The sequence below is a fragment of the Astyanax mexicanus genome, chromosome 11 (assembly GCF_023375975.1).
Source record: "Astyanax mexicanus isolate ESR-SI-001 chromosome 11, AstMex3_surface, whole genome shotgun sequence".
NCBI lineage: Eukaryota > Metazoa > Chordata > Actinopteri > Characiformes > Acestrorhamphidae > Astyanax > Astyanax mexicanus.
Genome location: NC_064418.1, coordinates 27,641,450 through 27,665,011, shown reverse-complemented (window position 1 = coordinate 27,665,011; position 23,562 = coordinate 27,641,450). Strand labels below are relative to the sequence as shown.

General features: G+C 43.0%; 1 protein-coding gene across 15 annotated transcripts in view; it reads left to right on the top strand.

Moving 5' to 3' along the window:
• mycbp2 (MYC binding protein 2) overlaps nucleotides 1-23,562 on the top strand; it is a 90,141-nt gene that overhangs the window by 58,424 nt on the left and 8,155 nt on the right. For 4 of the 15 annotated variants that reach the window (XM_007251679.4, XM_007251677.4, XM_015606445.3 and 1 more), the window contains 23 exons: nucleotides 425-541; nucleotides 1,220-1,360; nucleotides 3,935-4,009; nucleotides 4,983-5,207; nucleotides 5,998-6,130; nucleotides 7,339-7,464; nucleotides 9,702-9,866; nucleotides 10,673-10,771; nucleotides 11,313-12,929; nucleotides 13,041-13,210; nucleotides 14,514-14,758; nucleotides 14,872-15,039; nucleotides 15,139-15,296; nucleotides 16,192-16,391; nucleotides 16,514-16,663; nucleotides 16,777-16,937; nucleotides 20,544-20,700; nucleotides 20,907-21,131; nucleotides 21,274-21,339; nucleotides 21,806-22,045; nucleotides 22,492-22,581; nucleotides 22,675-22,755; nucleotides 22,857-23,123. In XM_007251679.4, coding sequence (XP_007251741.3) covers nucleotides 425-541; nucleotides 1,220-1,360; nucleotides 3,935-4,009; nucleotides 4,983-5,207; nucleotides 5,998-6,130; nucleotides 7,339-7,464; nucleotides 9,702-9,866; nucleotides 10,673-10,771; nucleotides 11,313-12,929; nucleotides 13,041-13,210; nucleotides 14,514-14,758; nucleotides 14,872-15,039; nucleotides 15,139-15,296; nucleotides 16,192-16,391; nucleotides 16,514-16,663; nucleotides 16,777-16,937; nucleotides 20,544-20,700; nucleotides 20,907-21,131; nucleotides 21,274-21,339; nucleotides 21,806-22,045; nucleotides 22,492-22,581; nucleotides 22,675-22,755; nucleotides 22,857-23,123 — 5,076 coding nt within the window. The remainder of the gene's footprint in view (nucleotides 1-424; nucleotides 542-1,219; nucleotides 1,361-3,934; nucleotides 4,010-4,982; nucleotides 5,208-5,997; nucleotides 6,131-7,338; nucleotides 7,465-9,701; nucleotides 9,867-10,672; nucleotides 10,772-11,312; nucleotides 12,930-13,040; nucleotides 13,211-14,513; nucleotides 14,759-14,871; nucleotides 15,040-15,138; nucleotides 15,297-16,191; nucleotides 16,392-16,513; nucleotides 16,664-16,776; nucleotides 16,938-20,543; nucleotides 20,701-20,906; nucleotides 21,132-21,273; nucleotides 21,340-21,805; nucleotides 22,046-22,491; nucleotides 22,582-22,674; nucleotides 22,756-22,856; nucleotides 23,124-23,562) is intronic. The other 11 variants (XM_007251683.4, XM_007251678.4, XM_007251680.4 and 8 more) reach the window with 11 other exon arrangements.

Genomic DNA, 23,562 nt, shown 5'->3' with positions numbered 1-23,562 from the left:
CCTTCAGATTTTTTACATGTATGACGTTCCTTCGGTTGACTCTGTGAAGTGTCATTTTAAGTGTTTTTTTTTCTAAATGTGCTTTTTTTACTGAATGTTTAAGCTGGGAAACAAGCAACACAACCACAGCTGTGCAGAATCATGCAAGCTTTTCGTCCCCTGCTGCTGGGCTTCATGTTTCTCGCTGTCTAAAAACTCTCGGATCAGAGCTTGGTTTAAAGGGCTGAGATCTTTAAATCCGACAAGCAATCTGAACAATCATCTTTGTTTTAGTATGGAGCTCACACTTTCTCCTCTACCCATCCCTGCTGTGTGTTTGACTCCCTCTCCCGTGATCTGCGGTGCTTTGCTTTCTCCTGCCATCTGCTCGCCTGTCTCACTGTCTCCCCGTCTCTCTCTCTCTCCCTCTCTCTGCTTCTCGTAGGTGCGCAAATTTGTCGCCAAGGACAGCGCAGGGCTGCGTGTGCGTAGTCACCCCTCTCTGCAGAGTGAACAGATAGGCATAGTCCAAGTCAATGGCACCATCACTTTCATTGACGAGGTAAACCACTCTAGACTAGGGACTCACTCTCTCTCTGTAATGTTTCTCAGTTCTTTGTCCTTTCCCCCACTTATATTTCCTCTTTATTTAATCAGAGAGAGCCTGGTGACTAATTATGTTTATTTTATGATTCTTGCCTTCTTAAATCACAAAATAATCCTAATAAATTTAGTTTTGCAACTCTCTCTAAGCTTACATTTTTTTGATTTGGTTACAACATTTCTTTGCCTTTTCTTTGCTTCACATATGCAAGAGACTTTGAGGCTGCAGTTCAGTCCTTAGAATTACCCAAAGATAGATTTTTTTTTCTCTTTTTAGGGATGAGGTGCGCCAAAATGAACATTTATGACTGGCCAAATGTTTCATTTTTCAAGATGAATACTGAAAACAGAACATTTTTGTGCAGGTTTTCTTTAAACTTTTTTTTTTTTTTTTAGAAGTTATCTCCTGTCATCACATCTTAAACACTGTTTCTTCTTATAAACATTACTTTCTTTTAAAGGCAATATATATTCAGACATTACAGATATGCAACAATTTAGTGTAATTCCCTACAGATATGTATACTATCTGTATATCAGCTATAGATCCCATGTTCTGCAGCCTCTAAGGATCATGCAAGGGCCTATTAGCAGTTAAAGGAGGGCATGGCTCCGCTCTGTTGCTTGTTTCCCATAGATCCACAATGATGATGGTGTGTGGCTCAGACTGAATGATGAGACTGTAAAGAAGTATGTTCCCAACATGAATGGGTACACTGAAGCCTGGTGCCTCTCTTTTAACCAGCATCTGGGCAGAAGCCTTCTGGTCCCTGTTGACGTAAGTAAACACTAGCTGGAGCCCCTATTCTGCCCATTTGGGATCGGGAGTAGTTTTACAATCTTTCAGGTTAACTGGAACACCGTGCCTGTGTGCTCGGTGATCTCTAAGTTTTATCTTCTGTCTCTCTTAAGTGCACAAGTGCACCCGGTAACCCAGTCCCAAATGCACCACGAGCATGAAGCACTGATGACTTCCCAGTCAGCTGAATTTCCTGCATGTTTTAACACAATAACACAATAGTATGTTGTTGTCCTTGAAAGTTTTTACTATGAACGCGTACGTTTGAAAGATACTAACACTTGCATTACGGATATGTTGTCCATCATGTGTGGTGTGGAAAAAAAAAAACATCCTGTTGAAGTTACGGTGCAGTATGATGTACTAATCAGGTAAAGCAAGGCACTGGTGGAGCTTTATCAGTTTGAATCAGTGGCTCAAGCTGCCCCTGCGACAAAGCAAACTCCCACTTCCTGCTACTCAACAATGCCTGTCGCCACTCCATACAATTCAGTCATGTTGTTTGTTTTGGCTCTGTACTTAAGCACACTATACTGAAATGAAACACATGGATGTTAAGGTCAAGACTGAAGACCTGGAGTTTGGCACCAGCAGTTTGGCCCCTTGCAGTTATTTAAATAGATGGGAGTGTTTGGGCCTTGGAGTTTGGGCCCTTGTAGTTAGTTAAATAGAAGGGAGTGTTTTGGGTCTTGGAGTTTGGGCCCTTGTAGTTAGTTAAATAGAAGGGAGTGTTTTGGGTCTTGGAGTTTGGGCCCTTGTAGTTAGTTAAATAGAAGGGAGTGTTTTGGGTCTTGGAGTTTGGGCCCTTGTAGTTAGTTAAATAGAAGGGAGTGTTTGGGCCCTGGAGTTTGGGCCCTTGTAATTAGTTCAATAGAAGGGAGAGTTTTTGGCCTGGGAGATTTTTGGGCCCTGAAATTTGGGCCCTTGTAGTTAGTTTAAAAGAAGGGAGTGTTGGGCCCTGGAGTGTGGGCCCTTGTAGTTAGTTTAAAAGAAGGGAGTGTTTGGGCCCTTGTAGTTAGTTTAAAAGAAGGGAATGTTTGGGCCTTGGAGTTTGGGCCCAAATATTTAGTTAAATAGAAGGTAGAGTTTAGGCCCTGGAGTTTAGGCCCTGGAGTTTAGGCCCTGGAGTTTAGGCCCTGGAGTTTAGGCCCTGGAGTTTAGGCCCTGGAGTTTGGACCCTTGTAGTTAGTTAAATGGAAGGGAGTGTTTTGGCTGTGGAGTTTGGGCCCTTGTAGTTAGTTAAATAGAAGGGAGTGTTTGGGCCCTGGAGTTTGGGCCCTTGTAATTAGTTCAATAGAAGGGAGAGTTTTTGGCCTGGGAGATTTTTGGGCCCTGAAATTTGGGCCCTTGTAGTTAGTTTAAAAGAAGGGAGTGTTGGGCCCTGGAGTGTGGGCCCTTGTAGTTAGTTTAAAAGAAGGGAGTGTTTGGGCCCTGGAGTTTGGGCCCTTGTAGTTAGTTTAAAAGAAGGGAATGTTTGGGCCTTGGAGTTTGGGCCCAAATATTTAGTTAAATAGAAGGTAGAGTTTAGGCCCTGGAGTTTAGGCCCTGGAGTTTAGGCCCTGGAGTTTAGGCCCTGGAGTTTAGGCCCTGGAGTTTAGGCCCTGGAGTTTAGGCCCTGGAGTTTGGACCCTTGTAGTTAGTTAAATGGAAGGGAGTGTTTTGGCCGTGGAGTTTGGGTCCTTATAATTAGTTAAATGGAAGGGAGTGTTTGGGCCCTGAAATTTGGGCCATGTATGACTATTACTGGGCTGAAGTGTCTTAATTTTTCTGAGCTATTATTAAAGCTGGCTGTTGCTAAAGCAGTTTAAGATTTGATGTTTTGGAAGAGTTTTTGTTTTTTCAGCACATAGGCTTGGTAAGCGTTTTTAAATGTGTGGGAGTACAGAGCTCAGACAAACACCACCGTGTTACTGTTCCATTACTTTAGGACTGAACTGTGTCTGAAGGTGAACTTACAACAGATGGAGATTCATTTGCTTCATGGCAAAAAATAACCCTTCACATCCAGATCCATTAATGAAAATCATTCTTTGATCTCTCTGTATGTGTTGTCTCTATATCAACTAAAGGGTTAGTCAACAAATAAGCAAGTCTTAGGTTGTGTACTGCCATGAAACATCTGGCTGTCAGATGCCTGCTTCGCTGTGAAATGTGCCCTGATTCTCAAAGCACATTTACTCATGGATTTGAAGAACTTTCATTAGGAGTCTCAATGTGAACAGCATGACACACCACAACTTTTTTGGAAGATTGTTACAATGGTGGAATTGGTTGTTCGGTGGCGGTCAAATATCTGAGGCATTTCCTTGGTTTCTGTGTATTTCTCCTAATGCTGGAATGAATGGACTGTCAATTGCAACTGGTGCTAGACTCAGTTGTATTAACTTCTGACTTCACAGCAAATCCCAATATGAAACAATATTTTTAATACAAGTAATAAGTATGATGGACAAACAGCTCTCTTCCAAAAAAAGAAAATTCATCCCGTCAGCGCCTTTTGTCTTTGAAGTACTTCCCTATCATGATTTGACTTTCTTACAATCTGTTGCTCAGAATACCTTTAGCACTAGCCAAGGAGTCAGGGATATCGACTTTTTGTCTTGGACGACCTTATCTTGTTTTCCTCAGGTGAGTTATAACAAGAAGAGAGAGATGTGTATGGCTTGGCTGCTTCTTTGTATTCCACCACTGTTTGTCATTATTCCTCTTGAAATACCTCAGATGTATTATAAATGACACATAAATGCATGTTTTTACTTTATTTTATTTATTTGTTTGTTTTTTTTTGTCATCTAGGTTTATCCAAGTTAAAGGAAAAGATAACTGCAATATTTATGCTATTGTAGCTTTATTATATATATATATATATATATATATATATATATATATATATATATATATATATATATATATATATATATATATATATATATAGTTTCAGGTTGTAAATTGGAAAAGTTAAAAAGTCATGATGCATGATGGTTTACTGAAGTAGGAAGTAGAGGGCATATGATGGCATGTTTTAGATTTGTTTTATCTGTCTTACAACACAAGATGCCTGCCCTCTGGAGTAGACCAAAATATCATTTTGTGTACAATTTAATATCATCATTCATCATCATCTGTGTCATGGGTGGAGTAGTTAGAGAGTACACTAAATACACTGACATGCCAAAAGTCATTGGACCACAACTAGTATCGTGTTCAGTGACATTTCTCATGTCCCATGGAATTTAAAGACGTTGCTACGTTGACCCGCAGGAAATATATGCTTGAGGGGACTCCTGCATTGAATGTGATTGTGATTTCTGCCCAAGTTCTGCATCTGTTCACAAGGACGGTTCTGGTCAGATGCTGCCAATCATGATCACAGCTTCACTCACAGAGCACCTCTTATACAACTGTCCCCTGCGATAAAACTTCATGTTTAAGTTGCATACTGCTATCCCATGACTTTTGGCATGTCAGTGTATGTGTGTATTTTATTTAATTACTTACCAAGAGTTGCTAAACATAGGAAAACATCAGTTTGTCTTTGAGTTTGCTTTTGGATGTCATTCATGCAATGCACAGATTTGACCTGTGATCTTTGGTTTTGCAGGAGGCCAGGCCCCAGTCAGATGAGTGTATAAGGGAGACCAATGGCCGCCCCTCACACGAAGCCCCCATGCGCAACCTGGACAGGGTGGGCCTGGGTGGCGGACCAGGTCTTTATAAGGTAGTGAAGACCGGCCCCTCGGGTCACAACATCAGAAGCTGCCCAAACCTTAGAGGTATCCCCATTGGAATGTTAGTTCTGGGGAACAAAGTCAAGGCAGTAGGCGAGGTATGGACTCCCAACTGTGTTCTTTTGGCTGCTAGTAAATAACGTAGTTCCCAGATTTCGTGCTGTCTTGCCAGTGCTGCAGTCACGGCGAAACCAGTTTCCTTTTCTTCCTTGTCTCCCTTAAAAAAAGATTAGAAATTGGCTTGTGTGTGACTTCCTCTTGAACAGACAATACATTATATGCCTCTGGTGTGGATGTGTTCATTCTGTGCATATTAAAATTCTCTCGTGCGTAACACGCATGGCTTCAGCTTTTGCTCATTCTCTTTAATTATATAACAATCCAGTGCATCTGATTTTGGAATCAGTGAATAATATGGTATGGCATCATGTGATTTCTTAAGCTAATCAACCAAAAGGCTGAAGTCATCTTTAATCTCTTAAATGACTTTCTCTGTTCACTCTGAGTGATTCTTCCTATAGCACATTTGAATGCTCTCCATGCTTTGCCATGGAGGTGGTGGAATGTGCCTCTTCCTGCTCAGTCTCTCCTTAGAGGGTGTGGTGTGTCATGCTGTCTTCTAATGCCCTTCCTCAGAACCACTGGCTGCTTCTCAAGTGTGCACTTACAACTGCTTCACCATTATTCCCCTCAGCAGTCACATTGGAAGTAGAACAGTGTGCTCTGTGTAATTGTAATCAAATCAAAAATACTGATCGAATGAATGTCAGTCACCTTACCCTAATCCATCCAATTTTTTGTCCTGTGAAAACCACCTTAATGCTCCTGTGTTGTGAGGTGTGGGAAGGAGCTGTGTGTGAGGAAATAAATGTGTTTTCTGTGCATCAGGTCATTAATTCTGAAGGTACATGGGTGCAGCTGGATAAGAATAGTGTGGTGGAGTTCTGTGAAAGTGATGAGGGAGAGGCCTGGTCCCTGGCCAGAGACCGAGGAGGAAACCAGTATCTGCGCCATGATGAAGGTAACACCACACCACACCCACAAAAGAAATTTGTTTTAGAAGAACATTTCTAGATGCTTTGGCGACAAAAGCAAGCCATCACACAGCATCCTATTCCACAAAAACAGAACACAGCAAGTTTTGAAAACAAAGCACTGCATACATTTTTAAGTCTGAGGATTTCATTTGTGTACATGCATCATTAGGGCTGGGTATAAAAATTCAATACCAACAATGCACAAAGTACTGAAAGGACCCAAAAAATGTGGTGCCTGTTTACGATAATTTTTATGAAATGCGTATAAACACGCCAAACGTGCACAACCCAGTCGACACACTGTCACTGTGCTCAAAAGGTACTTGCTCTCTCTCTCTCTCTCTCTCTCTCTCTCTCTCTCACGCTCACTCGCTCACTTGCTCACTCGCTCTGACTGTCTCTCGCTAGTTTGCACTGTGTATCTCTCGCTCGCTATCATTAGCAGTCTCTCTCTCTCTCTCTCTCTCTCTCTCTCTCTCTCTCTCTCTGCCAGACATGAATCACACTACACTATTATTACTATCCCCTCACAATAAAACAGCATTTTTAAGTGATTGACACCACTCTTATATAATTTAATTTTGCCTCATGCTGATATTTCTTAAAAAGAAATCTTCAAAACTGAACTACTTCCAGTAATATTAGGGAAAATATTTGTAGTTTAAGCAGTTAAAGTAATGTAATGTTGTTTATGCTCAAAAAAAAAGCACCGCAAATAAACATGCTTATTGTTTTTGTTCCAACAAGATTCAAAATAATTTTCGCTTTTGTATTTTTTGGTTAGAATTTGGAAAAAGGTCTCGTAAAAAGCACTGTTTGGGTATCGGTATTGAATTCAAAGTATCTTGCCGGTATCTTATTTATTTTTATTTTTTTAAATGATACCCAGCCCTATGCATCATAATCCACAAAGAAGCGACTGTAGTATATATTGCTAACAACAAGTCACACACAGGAGGGCAATTAAAGCAAAGCAGAGAGGAAACAGAAAAAAAGGAGTAAAAATTGTGAAAACTATTCAGCTTTTAGCCCCGTTTACAGATATCCACTATGTTAAAAACTGTCTGAAAAAACTGTGGTTGGTGTGAACAAGCCTCATGGCAGCACAAAGGTCTAGATAGAGAGCATTTAAGTTGTAGTAGTTGTTCCATAAACATGTTTTGCTGTTTTTTTTTTTTTTTTGTATTTCCAGAGCAAGGCATCCTGGAACATGGTGCACAAACTCCTCCCCCGAGCCCTTTCTCAGTGCAGGCCTTCAACAGGGCGGTGAGCAGCAGTGGAGCCCAAGGCTTTGATTATGGTATCTCCAACAACAAAGGTGAGAAAAGAGGATCTTACAAACACAAAAATCATATGTGATCCAATGAAGATTACCCTCCAGTCCTGCCTGGTTAACACTGCACAGCATAAACTACTCCAGTAGTTTTATCCCCAGATGGTTTTATCATAATTTGTATACATCATTTGATAATTTAAACTTCTCTAACTCCATGGAACCAGAACTGCATAACTCACTTAGTAACTCATGCAGAGTTTAGGAGTGTAATTAATTTACTCTTGTCAGACATATTTAAATGATAATAGATGATTAATGGTCATTTTAGGTTTTGTATTAAGGCTAGAAACCTAAAACTGGGTATTATTGTCTTTGCCTTATCTTTTGAACACTAATACTTGTCATCTGTGTTGTTTAACACAGTGATATGGATGAATGTATGTTGTATGATTTTGCTTAATGTTTTCTAGATATTTTTATTTATTTATTTTTTTTTTGTGAAGATGCGGACACCAAATAAAACTTACAAAAAATAATGTTTAAGCTCGGACCCACTGAAAAGCAGAAGTTTTAGGGGTTATTTTATATTGTAAATATGGGCGGAAAAAGTTATTACATTTCTTTTAAATCACCCTTTATTTATTTTAGATTTAACAATACAGTTAAGGCCAGGTGAGTAGATAGTTGAACAAAGGCTTGTTTTCCACTGCAGGGACAAATGCTTATTGATGTAAACCATACTATTCTGCACTGCTGTGAACCCGTTGCAGTTGCGGTTTCTTTTCCCGGTTGCTGTTGATGCATCAGAACCAGAAACTGTACCAGTTTAGCAAGTTAATATGCCACCTAAATGCAAAATGGAGAACTGTGAGTTTTTGAATTGTCTTTGCTGATTCTTTGTAATGTGCAAAGCAGCACAGACTACACTCCACAAAGGTTAAACGAAGTTTGCAGAAACAGTTAGTTCTGCACAGACCAATGGTTCCTGTACTGGAAAGACCAAAGGTCTTGTGGCACAGAAGTGGCACAAATGTGGAGCCAATCACTGGTTCCCTGTATCATTAGGCCAATTAAACAAACAGTTCTGTGGCCAGTTACCTAAATCATTCTGAGAAAACTGGACTGGTTTGTGAACATTCTGTGCCAAATTGTGTCCCTTGGGGAAAAGCTACTGAATAAAATGGGTATTTCAAAGTTTACTCACTCTTACAAACCTGTTTCATCTCAACAAAATGAAGTATTTCAAAGCAAAGAAAAGGCAGTGCAAAGCTGTGACACTGGTCTTGTTTGCCAACCCTGTTTTAACATAATCTACTGAAAATACATTTAAAATCATACATTATTGTGTTGGTGCTCCTTTTCCTCCCTGATATCTTTAGTGATCTTTTGGTTTGTTAATTTATTTATTTCTTTTTGACACTAGTAAAGTAAAAGTGAGTGTAATTGAATGTAGCTAAAATTACACCCTATCATACCATTTATCATATTCCTAAACACTTGGTACCACATATTATTGCATTTGGTAAAAGAGCTCTCTGGAACACATTTAATTGAGGGAAAAAACAGATATTTGTTTTCCAGTGTTTAGGTTTCTGGAATCTTTTCCTTCTGTTGTGCATGCTCATGTGTCATTGTGTGCCATGGCTAGCATCAGTGCCGTGTATAGCGTGCATGGGCAGAACTCTGTGTGCTGCAGTCTGGTCTTACCAAGTTTTGCTTCATCGTCTCTCTCAACTAAAGACTTGGAATAAGGCTGGACTTTTCTCATACTTACTTTCTTCATCCACCGCTGCTAAGTGGTGCTCCCATAGACCCTTGCTATGGTGTCTGATGGGCTTTTCATCACTGCATTAAGATTGCGCTCAGGTGTTACAGTTACAGTTCATGGTAACTGGTGATAGAACAAACAAAAAACTTTATTCAAAAAATTTTATTCAGAATGTACTAAACAAGTGTAAACCAGCCATGAAATGTGATGAACTTGAAAGTGATGAAAGACAAGCTAAGGCAGTGTTGCTAAAACTGGTGCCTCGTCCGTGGCCTGGTTTACTGTACCTTTTATCTATCGTAACCTACGGGAAGTGTGGTTCTTTTTCAACTCGTCTTATTTCCCCATCCCCCAATCCCTTGACCTATTTTACCCCTCCAGTTCAACTGACCCACTGACACCCCCTTGTACTGCCAGTGCGTGTGTCTGTGTGGGTCGTTGACCAGCATTTTTATGGTTCCTATTGAGGATCGTAAAAGCTATAGTCTTCCCGTTGTCTTCCACATTACAGGTGACCGGCTGAGTGCCATACTGAATTCCATTCAGTCTGGGCCTTTCCTCCCAGCTCCCTCCGTATTTGAGCAAGCCGCCAAACCTCCCTCTTCCCTTGTCCACAGCCCTTTTGTGTTTGGACAGTCCCTTTCCCAGCAGCCTCAGCCACAACCACAGCTTCTGAGTAAGTCTGTCTGTCTGTCTGACAGTGGTGGTGCTTGCTTGCACAGGTGCTGCTTGTTTTTGTTTTTGATTTCTGTAGTGTTTTGATTTCTGGATTAATTGTATTCTGTTTAGGCTTAGGTCCCCCTGCTCTTCAGTCTGTCTCCCCCCCATTACTCGCTTGCTGTATCTGCTGTATCATTAAATGACACTTTTCCTTCTTCTCATCTTGTAACCATGTAAACCATAGTTTTCCCCTTATGTTTCTGCTGCTTATTATATTTGCTTTTGTTTTAATATTCTATTCACCTTATTTTTTTACATGGCATCGATTTATTTATTCTTTCTTTTGTCAGATTTTCAACATGTGCTTTCAACATATTATTTCTTCATTTTTTACAATTAGTATGTAACAAAGTGAGCTATTGGACTAAAACTGAGGAGAATAGTTAAAAAAATGCCTATCTTTCTAACTCTTTGTGGTACTAAAGCATCCACTGTGTAACAGAACAGCACAACATTTAAAATTTGGTTTAGAAACCAGCTGTTGTAGGTTCATGCACAATCTGAGGACTAAATAACACCCTACCCACTCCCCTTGGCATTAGTGACTGTTGTCTTCCTCTTCCAGTGCCTATATTCTCTTTTCTCTACTTTATCTTTCTCACTCTCACTTTTACATGCTTTCTCCCTCTCTCTAGTTCTTTCCTTTTCATCCCTTTCTAGTACTTCTTTAGTCTGTCCTGAACTCTCTCCCTCACTCTGATTTTAGTTTTCTTTGGTTCAAGCCTTGTTGCTTACTCTCCTTGCAACTGTTTTCCGCTGTAGATGCTTCATCACGCAGCCTCGCTTCACGTGAGCGTGTGCACAAAAGCAGTGTGACTGGGCCTGGCACCGCTCTCTCATCTCTTGCTCTCAGACAAAAGGGTGGGTAATGCATGCCTTTCCTGGGAGCACCCAGGGAACTCACTACTGGGATGGGCCTCGTCTCATCCACTGCTCCATGATCTGTGTACTTTCCCTTAGGTATCGGTATGGAGTATATAGCCTGTTATATTTCTACAGCATTAGAGGTATTGCCATAAAACTGAGCTCTGTCAGTGTTCTCTTATGACTGTAGAAATATGTTTGCGTCATTTAACTTAATTTAACAGATACATAGAGTGTACATAAGGTCACAAGTAAATAGAAAGAATGAACTGGAAGTCTAACTAGGGTTTTAGTGGATTATTGTCATGTTCCTCTCATTTCCTTTTTTTGCATTCTGTCCCTCATGTTGTTTATGGTTTTCTTTTCCCCCCTATTCATTTTCAGGTGTCGTTTGATTTGAATGTATTTTATGTTTGTTTGTTTTTTTCTGCCAGACTGTGAATTTTAAGAACCCCAGAGAAGTCTATATTTTGTGGGATTCCTTCCCACATATATTGATTGTATGTTTTGGTAATCGCTGGTGTGTTATGACATTCAGGTGACCGAGGCAATGCAGCAGCCCGATCCATGTCTCCATCAAGCAAGCACCTTCAGGATAGTCGCTCCCCCAAACTTGACAGTCGCTCCAACCGCACTTCTGACCAGGGCAAGATCAAAACCATTGACAGCATGTCCGCAAGTGAGGCTCTCATCCTTAAATCAGATACAGGCAAACTGCGTTCTGACTCCCACAGCCGCTCGCACTCACCCAACCACAACACCTTGCAAGCCCTAAAAGCCGACGGAAGGAACTCCGGCCTTCGAGCCGAGTCTCCAAACCCAGGGTCCCGCTCTTCCTCGCCCAAACAGAAGACCTACAGTTCGGGCAGGTCAAGTCCCTCTGGTAACACTTCCCCACGGTCTTCCTCTCCACATGATAAGAACTTGCCTCTGAAAGTCAGTCCTTCCTCTAAAGCTCGACTAGACCCTCCTCGAGAGAGATCCAAATCTGACTCTTACACCCTGGACCCAGACACACTGAGAAAGAAGAAGGTGCCCCTGACAGAGCCTCTAAGAGGAAGGTCTACATCCCCCAAACCAAAGCTCCCACCCAAAGAAGGTAAAGGGGGAAGCAGCAATGCTGAAAATCGTGCCCCATCCCCACATGTTGTCCAGGAGAACCTTCACAGCGAAGTGGTGGAAGTATGCACCTCCAGTGCCCTGCTGTCTAATGATGTCAATGACGAGAATATAGATTTGCATAATGCTGAAGAAGGCTCCTCTAAAGTACATTTCAGCATTGGAAAGGCTCCAGTCAAGGAGGAAACGGAAAGCCGGTCTTCTCCTAAAGTCAGCCGCAAGACCTCTAGTAGACACGTGCGACCAAAAAAGGACAAGTCTGGTCCACTCTTTAAGGCGGAAAGTGTGCGTCTCACTGAACCTGCTAAGCAGGCCATGTCTCCCTCTGTGGCAGAATGTGCCCGAGCTGTCTTCGCAGCCTTCCTTTGGCATGAAGGCATTGTGCATGATGCCATGGCTTGTTCCTCCTTCCTGAAGTTCAACCCTGATCTCACCAAAGAGCAGGCACCCATTCGCAGCTCCCTCAGCTGCCAGCAAGGCCTAGATGAGAAGGAAAGCAAGCTGAAAAACCGTCACTCACTGGAGATCTCGTCTGCTCTCAACATGTTCAACATCTCTCCTCACGGTCCTGACATCTCCAAGATGGGCAGTATCAACAAGAACAAGGTTCTCTCCATGCTTAAAGAGCCGCCTTTACCTGAGAAGTGTGAGGATGGGAAGGGTGAGCTTGTCCCGTATGAGATGACCAGCCACTCGTCCATGAGGTCCAAGTCTCTCTTGCCCCTCACTCTTCAACACTTGGTCGCGTTTTGGGAGGACATCTCAATGGCGACTATCAAAGCAGCTACACAGAACATGATCTTCCCGAGCCCTGGTTCCAGTGCCATTCTGAAGAAGAAAGAGAATGAGAAAGATAGCAAGAAAGCTAAGAAGGAAAAGAAGAAGAAGGAGAAAGCAGAAGTGCGCCCCAGAGGGAACCTATTTGGGGAAATGGCACAGCTGGCCATGGGAGGTCCAGAAAAAGACACTATTTGTGAGCTGTGTGGAGAATCCCATCCATATCCTGTGACATACCACATGAGACAGGCCCATCCAGGTACAGCAGTGGCTTTTTATTCAGTGTATTACACCATTTAGTGAGAAAAAAAAGTGATTATTGGATGTGGAAGTCATAGAATTCAGTTGATATTCCTCTGTACTCTTTCAGGCTGTGGGCGTTACGCTGGAGGCCAGGGATATAACAGCATTGGCCACTTCTGTGGTGGGTGGGCAGGGAACTGTGGAGATGGAGGCATAGGAGGGAGCACCTGGTATCTGGTTTGCGACCGCTGCAGAGAAAAGTATCTAAGAGAGAAACAAACTGCAGCCAGAGAAAAGGTAAAGCTTAGTTTTATGAGTGTATTTATGTTTTTGCACACATGTGTACACCCACAGCTGCATATGTGAACGTTGCATGTGTACACATGTACACATTTGCACCAACAAAGACGCTGGTACAGCCAGTAGCCTGTTCACGTCTGATTATGTAACCGGTCAAAATCAACAGCCCAATCCATGTGTGCTACACTACACTGTATGTTTAAAAGTCTCCACATAATCAAATTAATGTAGCACACATTGTAGAGACATAAAGAAGAAAAGAAGTGATCTTGATGGAATGGAATGCTCTGGAGCAGAAGCATAAAGGAGAATAAACCCCTTTAGCACTAGGCAGTTAAAAAGTACAATCATGTTTTGCAATTTTCAGTACACTATTGCTTTGAATGGCATTAATGATTCAGAGCACCGAACCTTGAATCATTCTCTCGTGGCTAAATATGGTAAAATAATATATAACCTATTTTTCGCACTATAAGGCACAGCGTATTATAAGGTGTGCTATCAATGAAAGTCTATTTTCCTACATAAAGTTTACTGGATTATAAGGGTCATTTTAAGAGACACTATAAGGAACTTCTAATTCAGCAATGCTTACCGCTGGGTAGCTAACTAAGTTAAGTAAAGCTAAGCTAAGTAAACAAAACCGTAACTATAAAAAAAGACTTCAAAAGAAAGAGTTCTGGATGTTAATCTACACAGATTTCTCTCTTAAAAACATTTTGTTTGGGAAAGTAAAGCACTTCCGTTTATTTACAGTAAGCGTAGATTCACAAATTTCTTCAGCACTAAGGCTGAAGCATTAGCATTAGTGGCTAATCGCTAGCGGGTAATGCTAATGCTGCTGCAGCAGTGCTAGCCAGGGTTAGGAGCAAGCTACAGGCAGATAATACTCACCTCTGAACGGGGAAATAACAGTTAGCGGTTAATGCTACACCAGCCCCGAGTGGCTTTACTGCTCCTTAAAATCTGATTAAATTCATACATAAGACGCACTGGATTAAAAAGCGAACTGGCAATTTTTTGGGAAAATTAAAGGATTTTTAAGTGGGCTTTATAGTGCGGAAAAATACAGTACCTGTTGATAGCTACGTTTTTTTTTTGGTATTTACATGTATCTCTACGAAGAGTAAATAATCTCAACACTATTTGTAACTATTTGTAAAAATGTAAGGTTTCATGTGAGCAGGTTCTTTGTAAATGTCTAGCTGCACATATTGTCAGCCTCACTTCACTCAAAATGTTGCTTTAGCACAACAGTTGAAGTGTGGCAGATTTAAATATGTTTCCTTGTTTGGTTCAGGTGAAGCAGTCCAGGAAGAAGCCTCTGCAGGTGAAAACTCCCCGTGCTCTTCCCACCATGGAGGCTCACCAGGTGATCCGTGCCAATGCCCTGTTTCTACTGTCCCTGAGCAGCGCAGCTGAGCCCAGCATGCTGTGCCACCACCCACCCAAGCCCTTCCACACGCAGCTGCCCAGCCTCAAGGAGGGCGTTTCTGAAGACCTGCCCAACAAAATTGGCTGCCTGTATCTGCAGACCCTGGCTCGGTATTTACCATAATCCTGTTATAACTGGTTTCAACCTCATTTCATATGTGCTCAAAACGTGAAATGGTATTTGATGCAGGCTTGACCATTTCTGTTGATGTGTTCTGTTGCAGACAACACACAGAGAATTTTGGAGCATACCAGGATGAAAATCTGTTTCAGGATGAGATGCGCTACTTGAGATCGACTTCAGTTCCAGCTCCTTATATTTCTGTCACACCCGACGCTTGCCCTAATGTTTTTGAAGAACCGGAGAGTAACATGAAGTCTATGCCTCCTAGGTAAAAGCCTTTAGTGCATTTTGGGTAATTTTACTGCATGAGGGAGAGATGAACTTTTGATTTAACCTTGTTTTTTCTCTTTACTCTTTGCTTTGTTAGTCTGGAGACCAGCCCTATCACAGACAGTGACACAGCCAAGAGGACAGTGTTCCAGCGCTCTTACTCTGTGGTGGCTTCTGAGTATGACAAACAGCACTCCGCCTCTCCAGCACGAGTGAAGGCCGTGCCCAGACGGAGAGTACACAGTGGAGATGCCGGTGTGTTTAACTCAATGGCATATCCATCCAAATTATCACTATTTTATAAACAAATATTTATTTCATTTTTTTTATTTGCCATCTACATCATGCCACAAAATATCTTTGAACTGTTTTAATAGAGAGAATAGGAGTTTTTTTAATGTATTTTGACTGGTTATGATTTTAATACTGCCTTTGCCAGAGTAACTGTCTTACCAATCCAAGGAAGGTTTTTTTTTTTTTTTTTTTTTTTGGAGTTTGGAGCTTTGCTGTGATTTCAGCATCAAGAGAGTTATTGAGATCAGGATATTGTATGATCGCCACCCCAACTCACAGACAACTTCTTAGCTTATCTGCACAGCTCACTGCTTGGAGGGGGGGGGGGGGCTTTATACTGCTCTAGCACACTCCTGACATTGTTACAATAGATTAATATTTTCCCTGCTGTGTTGTTAGTTCTTAATAGGAAATAGAAGGTGTGTTTGCATTTGCATCAATCCAATATCATTAATCCAGTATCAGGTAGCTAAATGCATTCATTAGAAGAGTGGTGCCCAAATTTTGTTCACATATGGAGTATCTATATTTGTGCAAACTACCTCAGATGTGAATCTAATTGTAGCCAACCTGTAAGACAGAAAAGTAAGAACAAACTCCCAGTTAATACCCTTGATTTGGGAAGAAAAATTACATGGGCAGGTTTCTGTAAGTTTCTGTTTCTTTCACATTATATAGGGCTAGCTGTTTTAGTTCTCCAGTTGGATCATGGCTTGCATATGGCTTGAGTATTATTGTATTCTAGTTTGACATCTACGTTTTAGTGGACACTTAGTGATGTGGACATATTGTGATAAATAAATGTGACTTTTAAATCATTTTAAGCATCAAGTAAACCGTGTTCCTTTTTCTATAGAAGTGGGCTCATCGCTACTGCGGCATCCCTCTCCTGAGCTGTCTCGTCTGATCTCGGCCCATGGCTCCCTTAGTAAGGGTGAGAGGAATTTCCAGTGGCCTGTCCTTGCGTTTGTCATTCAGCACCATGACCTGGAAGGCCTAGAAGTTGCCATGAAGCATGCTCTGCGTAAATCAGCATGCAGAGTGTTTGCTATGGAGGTTAGTGATGACTGGTCACTTACTTTGCAAATAGTGTTTGCAAGCTGTTCCTATTCATGCCTTCACATTATACACTCCAATACACCAGTACATGATGTTGATTCTCTGTTGTCTCTTGTCAGGCATTTAATTGGCTGCTATGTAACGTGATTCAGACCACGTCTCTCCATGACATCCTCTGGCACTTTGTTGCTTCTCTTACTCCATCGCCCAATGAGCCAGAAGAGGAAGAGGAGGAGGACAACAAAGGGAACAAAGAGATTGTGGAACAGGTGAGGCACATAATTCAAGCATCAGCAGTTCTCAATTCACTGTTACATATTTTCTTCACAATACAAAATGAGGTATTGTGGCATTGTCCTAATTGCTGCATTGTCTGTGGCAGGAGAAGGATTTAGGAGTGTGTGAGCATCCGCTCTCTGACATTGTCATTGCTGGAGAGGCAGCACACCCACTGCCCCACACTTTCCACCGGCTCCTACAGACCATCTCTGATCTGATGATGTCACTACCCAGTGGAAGCTCCCTCCAACAAATGGCCCTACGGTAACTGACCCTTCCCTTCATGTGATTAGTATATCTGTTGGATCTTTAAAATATTTCAGCCACATGCGTTTACTCTTAGTAGACATAGAGATGGCGGCGCGTTAACACGCAGCGGCCACTCCGGGTCCGTTAAATGGTGCTTTTGTGTTACTATTTGTCGTTTTTTCCGTTTATTTCCTGCAAATATGTGCATCGGAACACCCGTGCACATGTTCTACCACCGCCAGACCCTGCTACAGTGGAGAAACCAGCCAGAAAACACGCTACCGGACGAGGTTCTGCAGACGCTACTTGAGCTTAGCCTGCTAAGAGACCCAGGCCGCCAGCCCGCGGTGTTTCCTGACACCGGAGCCCAGCGGAAGTGCCATCGCAAGCGGTGCGAGCGTAAGCGGAAGCGCGGAAAGAGAGCCGGGATCCGCGCGAGGCTAAAGGCTAGTCCTAGCCGGCCGGCTATACCATCGCTCTTTCTTGCAAACGTCTGTTCCCTTGACAATAAACTGGACTACATCCGACTCCAGCGAACTACCCAGCGTGAGTTCAGAGACTGCTGTGTTTTGGTTTTTGTGGAATCATGGCTTAACGACAACATTCCGGATAGCGCCATTCAGCTAGCCGGGCTAACCGCGTTCAGAGCCGATAGAAGCGCGGCTCTATCCGGGAAGACCCGCGGTGGAGGCGTGTGTGTTTACATCAACACGGAATGGTGTAACAACGCTGTGATTGTCGCCAAACACTGCTCTCCGCTGGTGGAGTTCCTGATAGTCAAGTGCAGACCTTTTTATTTAGTACGGGAGTTCTCCGCCGTGCTAATAGCTGCTGTCTACATTCCACCCAGCGCTAGCATTGGTGCTAATGCCAAAGAGGCTCTGTGTTAACTCTATCGGACTATCAGCGATCTGCAAAACAAACACCCAGACGGACTGTTTATTATCGCCGGAGATTTCAACCACGCAAATCTCAAGTCAGTGCTCCCTAAATTCCACCAACATGTGAACTTTGCAACGAGAGGAGCGAGCGGGTTGGATCTTGTTTACACAAACATCCCCAGCGCGTACCGGGCGGAGCCCCGCCCCCACCTCGCTTTCTCGGATCACATGTGTGTGTGGCTGACTCCAACATACACACCACTCATCAGGCGCTCCAGACCAGTTCAGAAGCAGGTGAAAACCTGGCCGGCAGGCTCCATCTCTGCCCTTCAGGACTGTTTAGGGAGGCTGCTACTGAAGGCGATTCTGTTGATTTGGAGGAGTATGCAGCATCAGTCACTGGCTACATCAGCAAGTGTATTGATGATGTCACTGTCTCCAAGACCATCACCACACGCCCAAACCAGAAGCCTTGGATGACTGCTGAGGTACGTGCGCTGCTGAGGACCCGCGACTCCGCCTTCAGAGTGGGTGACAAGGTGGCCCTGAGGAAAGCGAGAGCCGACCTGTCAAGAGCTATCAGACTGGCAAAGCGCGCACACGCCCAGAGAATCCACAGCCACTTCAAGGACACGGGTGACGCGCGGCGCATGTGGCAGGGCATCCAGGCAATCACCAACTACAGGACAATGCCACCGTCCTGTGAACGTGATTCCTCCCTCCCTGATGCCCTAAACAACTTTTATGCACGGTTTGAGGCACAAAACAACACGATGGCGAGAAAGACCATGCCCAAGCCGGACGAGCAGGTGTTGTGCCTAACTGCAGTGGATGTGAGGAACACTCTGCGCACAGTCAACCCACAAAAAGCTGCAGGACCAGACAACATCCCCGGCAGAGTGCTCAGGGAGTGCGCAGACCAGCTGACAGATGTTCTCACGGACATCTTCAACATCTCCCTGTGCAGCGCCACTGTCCCAACGTGCCTCAAGTCCACCACCATCGTCCCCGTGCCGAAGAAGTCCACAGTGTCCTGCCTCAATGACTACCGTCCCGTTGCACTTACACCCATCATCATGAAGTGCTTCGAGAGGCTAGTCATGAGGAACATAAAGACACAACTGCCCTCTTCACTGGACCCCCTGCAGTTTGCGTATCGTCCCAATCGCTCCACGGACGATGCCATCACCACCACCCTTCATCTCTCCCTCACCCACCTGGAGAAGAAGGACACTTACGTCAGAATGCTGTTTATAGACTTCAGTTCAGCATTCAACACCATCATCCCACAGAACCTCACCAGGAAGCTAAGCTCGCTCGGCCTCAACACCCCCCTCTGCAACTGGATCCTGGACTTTCTGACGGGGAGACCCCAGTCAGTCCGGTTCGGGGGCAGCACCTCCAGCACCGTCACACTGAACACGGGGGCCCCCCAGGGCAGTGACCTAAGTCCTCTGCTGTTCACCCTGCTGACTCATGACTGTGCTGCAAAACACAGTTCTAACAGCTTTATCAAGTTCGCCGATGATACAACCGTGCTGGGTCTCATCACCAAAGGCGACGAGTCAGCATACAGAGAGTAGGTGCAGCGGCTGACAGACTGGTGTACAGTCAACAACCTTCACCTGAATGTGGACAAGACAAAGGAAATGGTTGTTGACTTCAGGAGAGCACAACACACCCACTCTCCACTCAACATCGACGGGTCCTCTGTGGAGATTGTTAAGAGCACCAAGTTCCTTGGTGTCCACTTAGCAGATAACCTCACCTGGACCCTGAACACCAGCTCTACAGCCAAGAAAGCCCAGCAGCGTCTCTACTTCCTCCGGAAGCTGAGAAAGGCCCGTCTCCCTCCACCCATCCTCACACTCTTCTATAGAGGGACCATTGAGAGCATCTTGAGCAGCTGCATCACTGCCTGGTTTGGGACCTGCACCGTCTCTGACCGCAAGACCCTCCAGCGTATTGTGAGGACAGCTGAGAGGATCATCGGCGTCTCTCTCCCCTCCATCACGGACATTTACACCACCCGCAGCATCCGCAAAGCAACCAGCATTGTGAATGACCCCACTCATCCCTCACACGAACTGTTCTCCCTCTTGCCTTCGGGAAGAAGGTACCGCAGCATCCGGTCCAGCACGACCAGATTCTGCAACAGCTTCTACCCCCAAGCCATCAGACTCCTCAACTGCAGAGACTGAACTGATGGTTTTTCTGTACATGCACACACACTCTTACCCCACTTACCCCAGAAAATGGAAAGCACTAAAAACCCTACTACCTCACTGGACTCTATTGCACACTGTGTAATAGAGTAATTACTACCTCACCTGGTCTTTTTTGCACACTGCAAAATTTGCACCCTGTCTTGTTATTTATTATTCTTTGTCTGTATTGTGTTGTATTGTCTGTCTGCACTTTTGTACTGTTGCACTATTGTTCTGTCTACACTGTGTTTATGTGCACCATGGTCCTTGGAGGAACGTTTCACTGTGTACTCTGTATATAGCTGAAATGACAATAAAAACCACTTTGACTTTGACTTTGACTAAAATCTGATAACTGGTGTTTGGGTTGTACTGGGAGGAGTTTTGGTTGTTAAATCCATCTTGGAGCGTATACCCTCTATAACACGACTCAGATTTAAATGGTTAAATCTGTATCTGTTTCATATATACTTTGGGTATAAATGGGGTTAATGCAAGACATATAATTAATAAAATGTAAAAATATTCAATAGGTGCTGGAGCCTGAAATTCAAGCAGTCAGACCACCAGTTTCTGCATCAGAGTAACGTTTTCCATCACATCAACAACATACTTTCCAAATCGGATGATGGGGACAGTGAGGAGAGCTTCAACATCAGTGTGCAATCAGGATATGAAGCCATCAATCAGGTTTTATTTTTGTATTTTTCATAGTAATCTTTTTAGTATATAATTAAATATAATCTAGTGAAATGACATCATCTTCAACTTAATAATTTTGAATAAATATGTTTAGTTAAATCAAATGCTGACCTTAATCAAATATAAACATTTATGTCCTTCACCCCTCTAACAATGTTTGTTATGCTGTTTTTTTTGTATTTCTTTACACACAGGAGCTGTGTGTGGTAACCTGCTTGAAGGACTTGACCAGTGTGGTGGACCTGAAAACATCCAGTCGTCCAGCCATGATTGGCAGCCTGACAGATGGTTCTACTGAGACTTTTTGGGAGTCCGGAGACGAGGACAAGAACAAGACTAAGAATATCACCATCAGCTGTGTGAAAGGCATCAATGCCTCTTATGTGTCTGTGCATGTAGACAACTCTCGTGACATTGGGGTGAGTTTGGGACTTGGGAATGGTTTTTGTGTTATCACCTATTTCACAACGTTTGCGTAACATGAAATATAACATCTGTACATCCAAAGTGTATAATTGTGTTCTGTTTCTATTTTTATTTTTTATTTTTTGCTTTCGTTAGAACAAAGTCACATCGATGACGTTCCTCTGTGGAAAGGCTGTAGAAGACCTTTGTAGGATAAAACAGGTATATATTTTTTAAACATAACAACATATTAAATGTACTATAATAGCAGGCTTAAAGACCTGTCCTAGACCATCCATCCATCCTTTCACACACCAGTCCTCTGAATCTACCCATCTATCTATCCATCCATCCTTTCACACACCAGTCCTCCCAATTTATCCATCCATCCATCCTCTCACACACCAGTCCTCCCAATCCATCCATCCTCTCACACACCAGTCCTCCCAATCCATCCATCCATCCATCCATCCTCTCACTCACCAGTCCTCCCAATCTACCCATCCATTTGTCCATCCGGTCACCCATCCATCCAACCATATCTGGGAAAAAAAAGTCAGTTATTTCATATCATGTCTTTGTCCTTGTAATATGCATGAAAATGCTGGTAGTAATAATGATTTGACCATATCACATTATCTTTTGGCTTTCTCAGTCTTTTATTCAGTGATAATGTTTGTTTTTTCAGGTTGACCTGGACTCAAGACACATGGGTTGGGTGACCAGTGAGTTGCCTGGAGGAGATCATCATGTGATCAAGATCGAAATGAAGGGTCCTGAAAACACACTGAGAGTCAGACAGGTTAAAGTGCTTGGCTGGAAGGAGGGGGAGAGCATCAAGATAGCCGGACAGATCTCTGCCAGTGTGGCTCAACAAAAGAACTGTGAAGCCGAGACATTGCGGGTGTTCCGTCTGATCACATCACAGGTTTGTGTTTAGATAATAACTAGACAAAAAAAAAATCTAAACTTTATAAACTGTAAAATAATAGATAATAGATCTTGAATAGATATACAGGGTTCATCTGGACATGAAAAAATATCAATTTCCAGGCTTGGATAAGTTTTGGAAAAATAAAAACACCCAGAAAATTGTGGAAAAGTCAAGGAAATTTAGTCTACAAATTTCGTCAGAGAAAATCTATTTTGAGCTTACAAATCGACAGCTCAGACAGTGTGTCAACATTTTTATCAGATTCATTTTGGGCCTATTATAATCAATTTTTTTAGTTGATTTTTGTTTTTACTGTCCATGTCTGCACTGATATTTAAAAAAGCGTATAGTCATGAAAATGGAAAAGTCATGATAAATTATGGAAATTTACTGGTTAAAAAGTGTATGAACCCTGAATATAGAAATTGTCATTTTTCTAGGTGTTTGGGAAACTGATTTGTGGGGATGCTGAACCTACTCCAGAGCAGGAGGAGAAGAACCTGTTGTCATCCCCTGAGGGTGAAGATAAGGTCAGCATCACAGTCTGCCATAATGTCTAATTGACAGATCTAAAAGCCAGTGTCTGCTTGTGTGTTAATTTTTTTATGTTGATTTTTTCTCAGGCACCATCTGATGCTGACTTGAAAGAACACATGGTTGGCATCATCTTCAGCAGAAGCAAGCTCACGAATCTGCAGAAACAGGTACAAGATCATGTTAATGGCTAGAAAGTCAATGTCTGTGTATTATAACCCATAATCAGAAATTGCTAATTCTCTTCCATTTTTTTTTTTTTTGCCTTCAGGTTTGTGCCCACATTGTTCAGGCCATTCGCATGGAGGCTACACGTGTGCGGGAGGAGTGGGAGCATGCCATCTCCAGCAAAGAAAATGCCAACTCCCAGCCTAGTGATGATGACGCCTCTTCAGATGCATACTGCTTTGAGTTGTTATCCATGGTGCTTGCCCTGAGTGGATCTAATGTGGGCAGGCAGTATTTGGCTCAGCAGCTCACCTTACTGCAGGATCTGTTCTCACTCCTTCACACAGCCTCACCACGTGTCCAGAGACAGGTGTGTCTGGGTTACTTTACCTCTCACTCTAAACCTAGCATACCGTATTTTTCGGACTATAAGGCGCACTTAAAAACTTTTAATTTTCACAAAAATTGACAGTGCGTCTTATAATACGGTGCGCCTTTTGTATGGATTTTACTCGTCAGGTTGTAAGGAGCAGTAAACACACACTCCGTGCAGCGTTATAGAGAGTTTCAGTGCTATACAGAGTCCAGAGCCGTGCAGCTCCGAGGCTGAGCAGCAATAGCATTAGCTAGATGCTAACCGCTAAGCTAGCTAGCTTATTCACTGAGATCAGTATTATCTAAATTTTACTCGTCAGGTTGTAAGGAGCAGTAAACACACACTCCGTGCAGCGTTATACAGAGTTTCAGTGCTATACAGAGTCCAGAGCCGTGCAGCTCTGAGGCTGAGCAGCAATAGCATTAGCTAGATG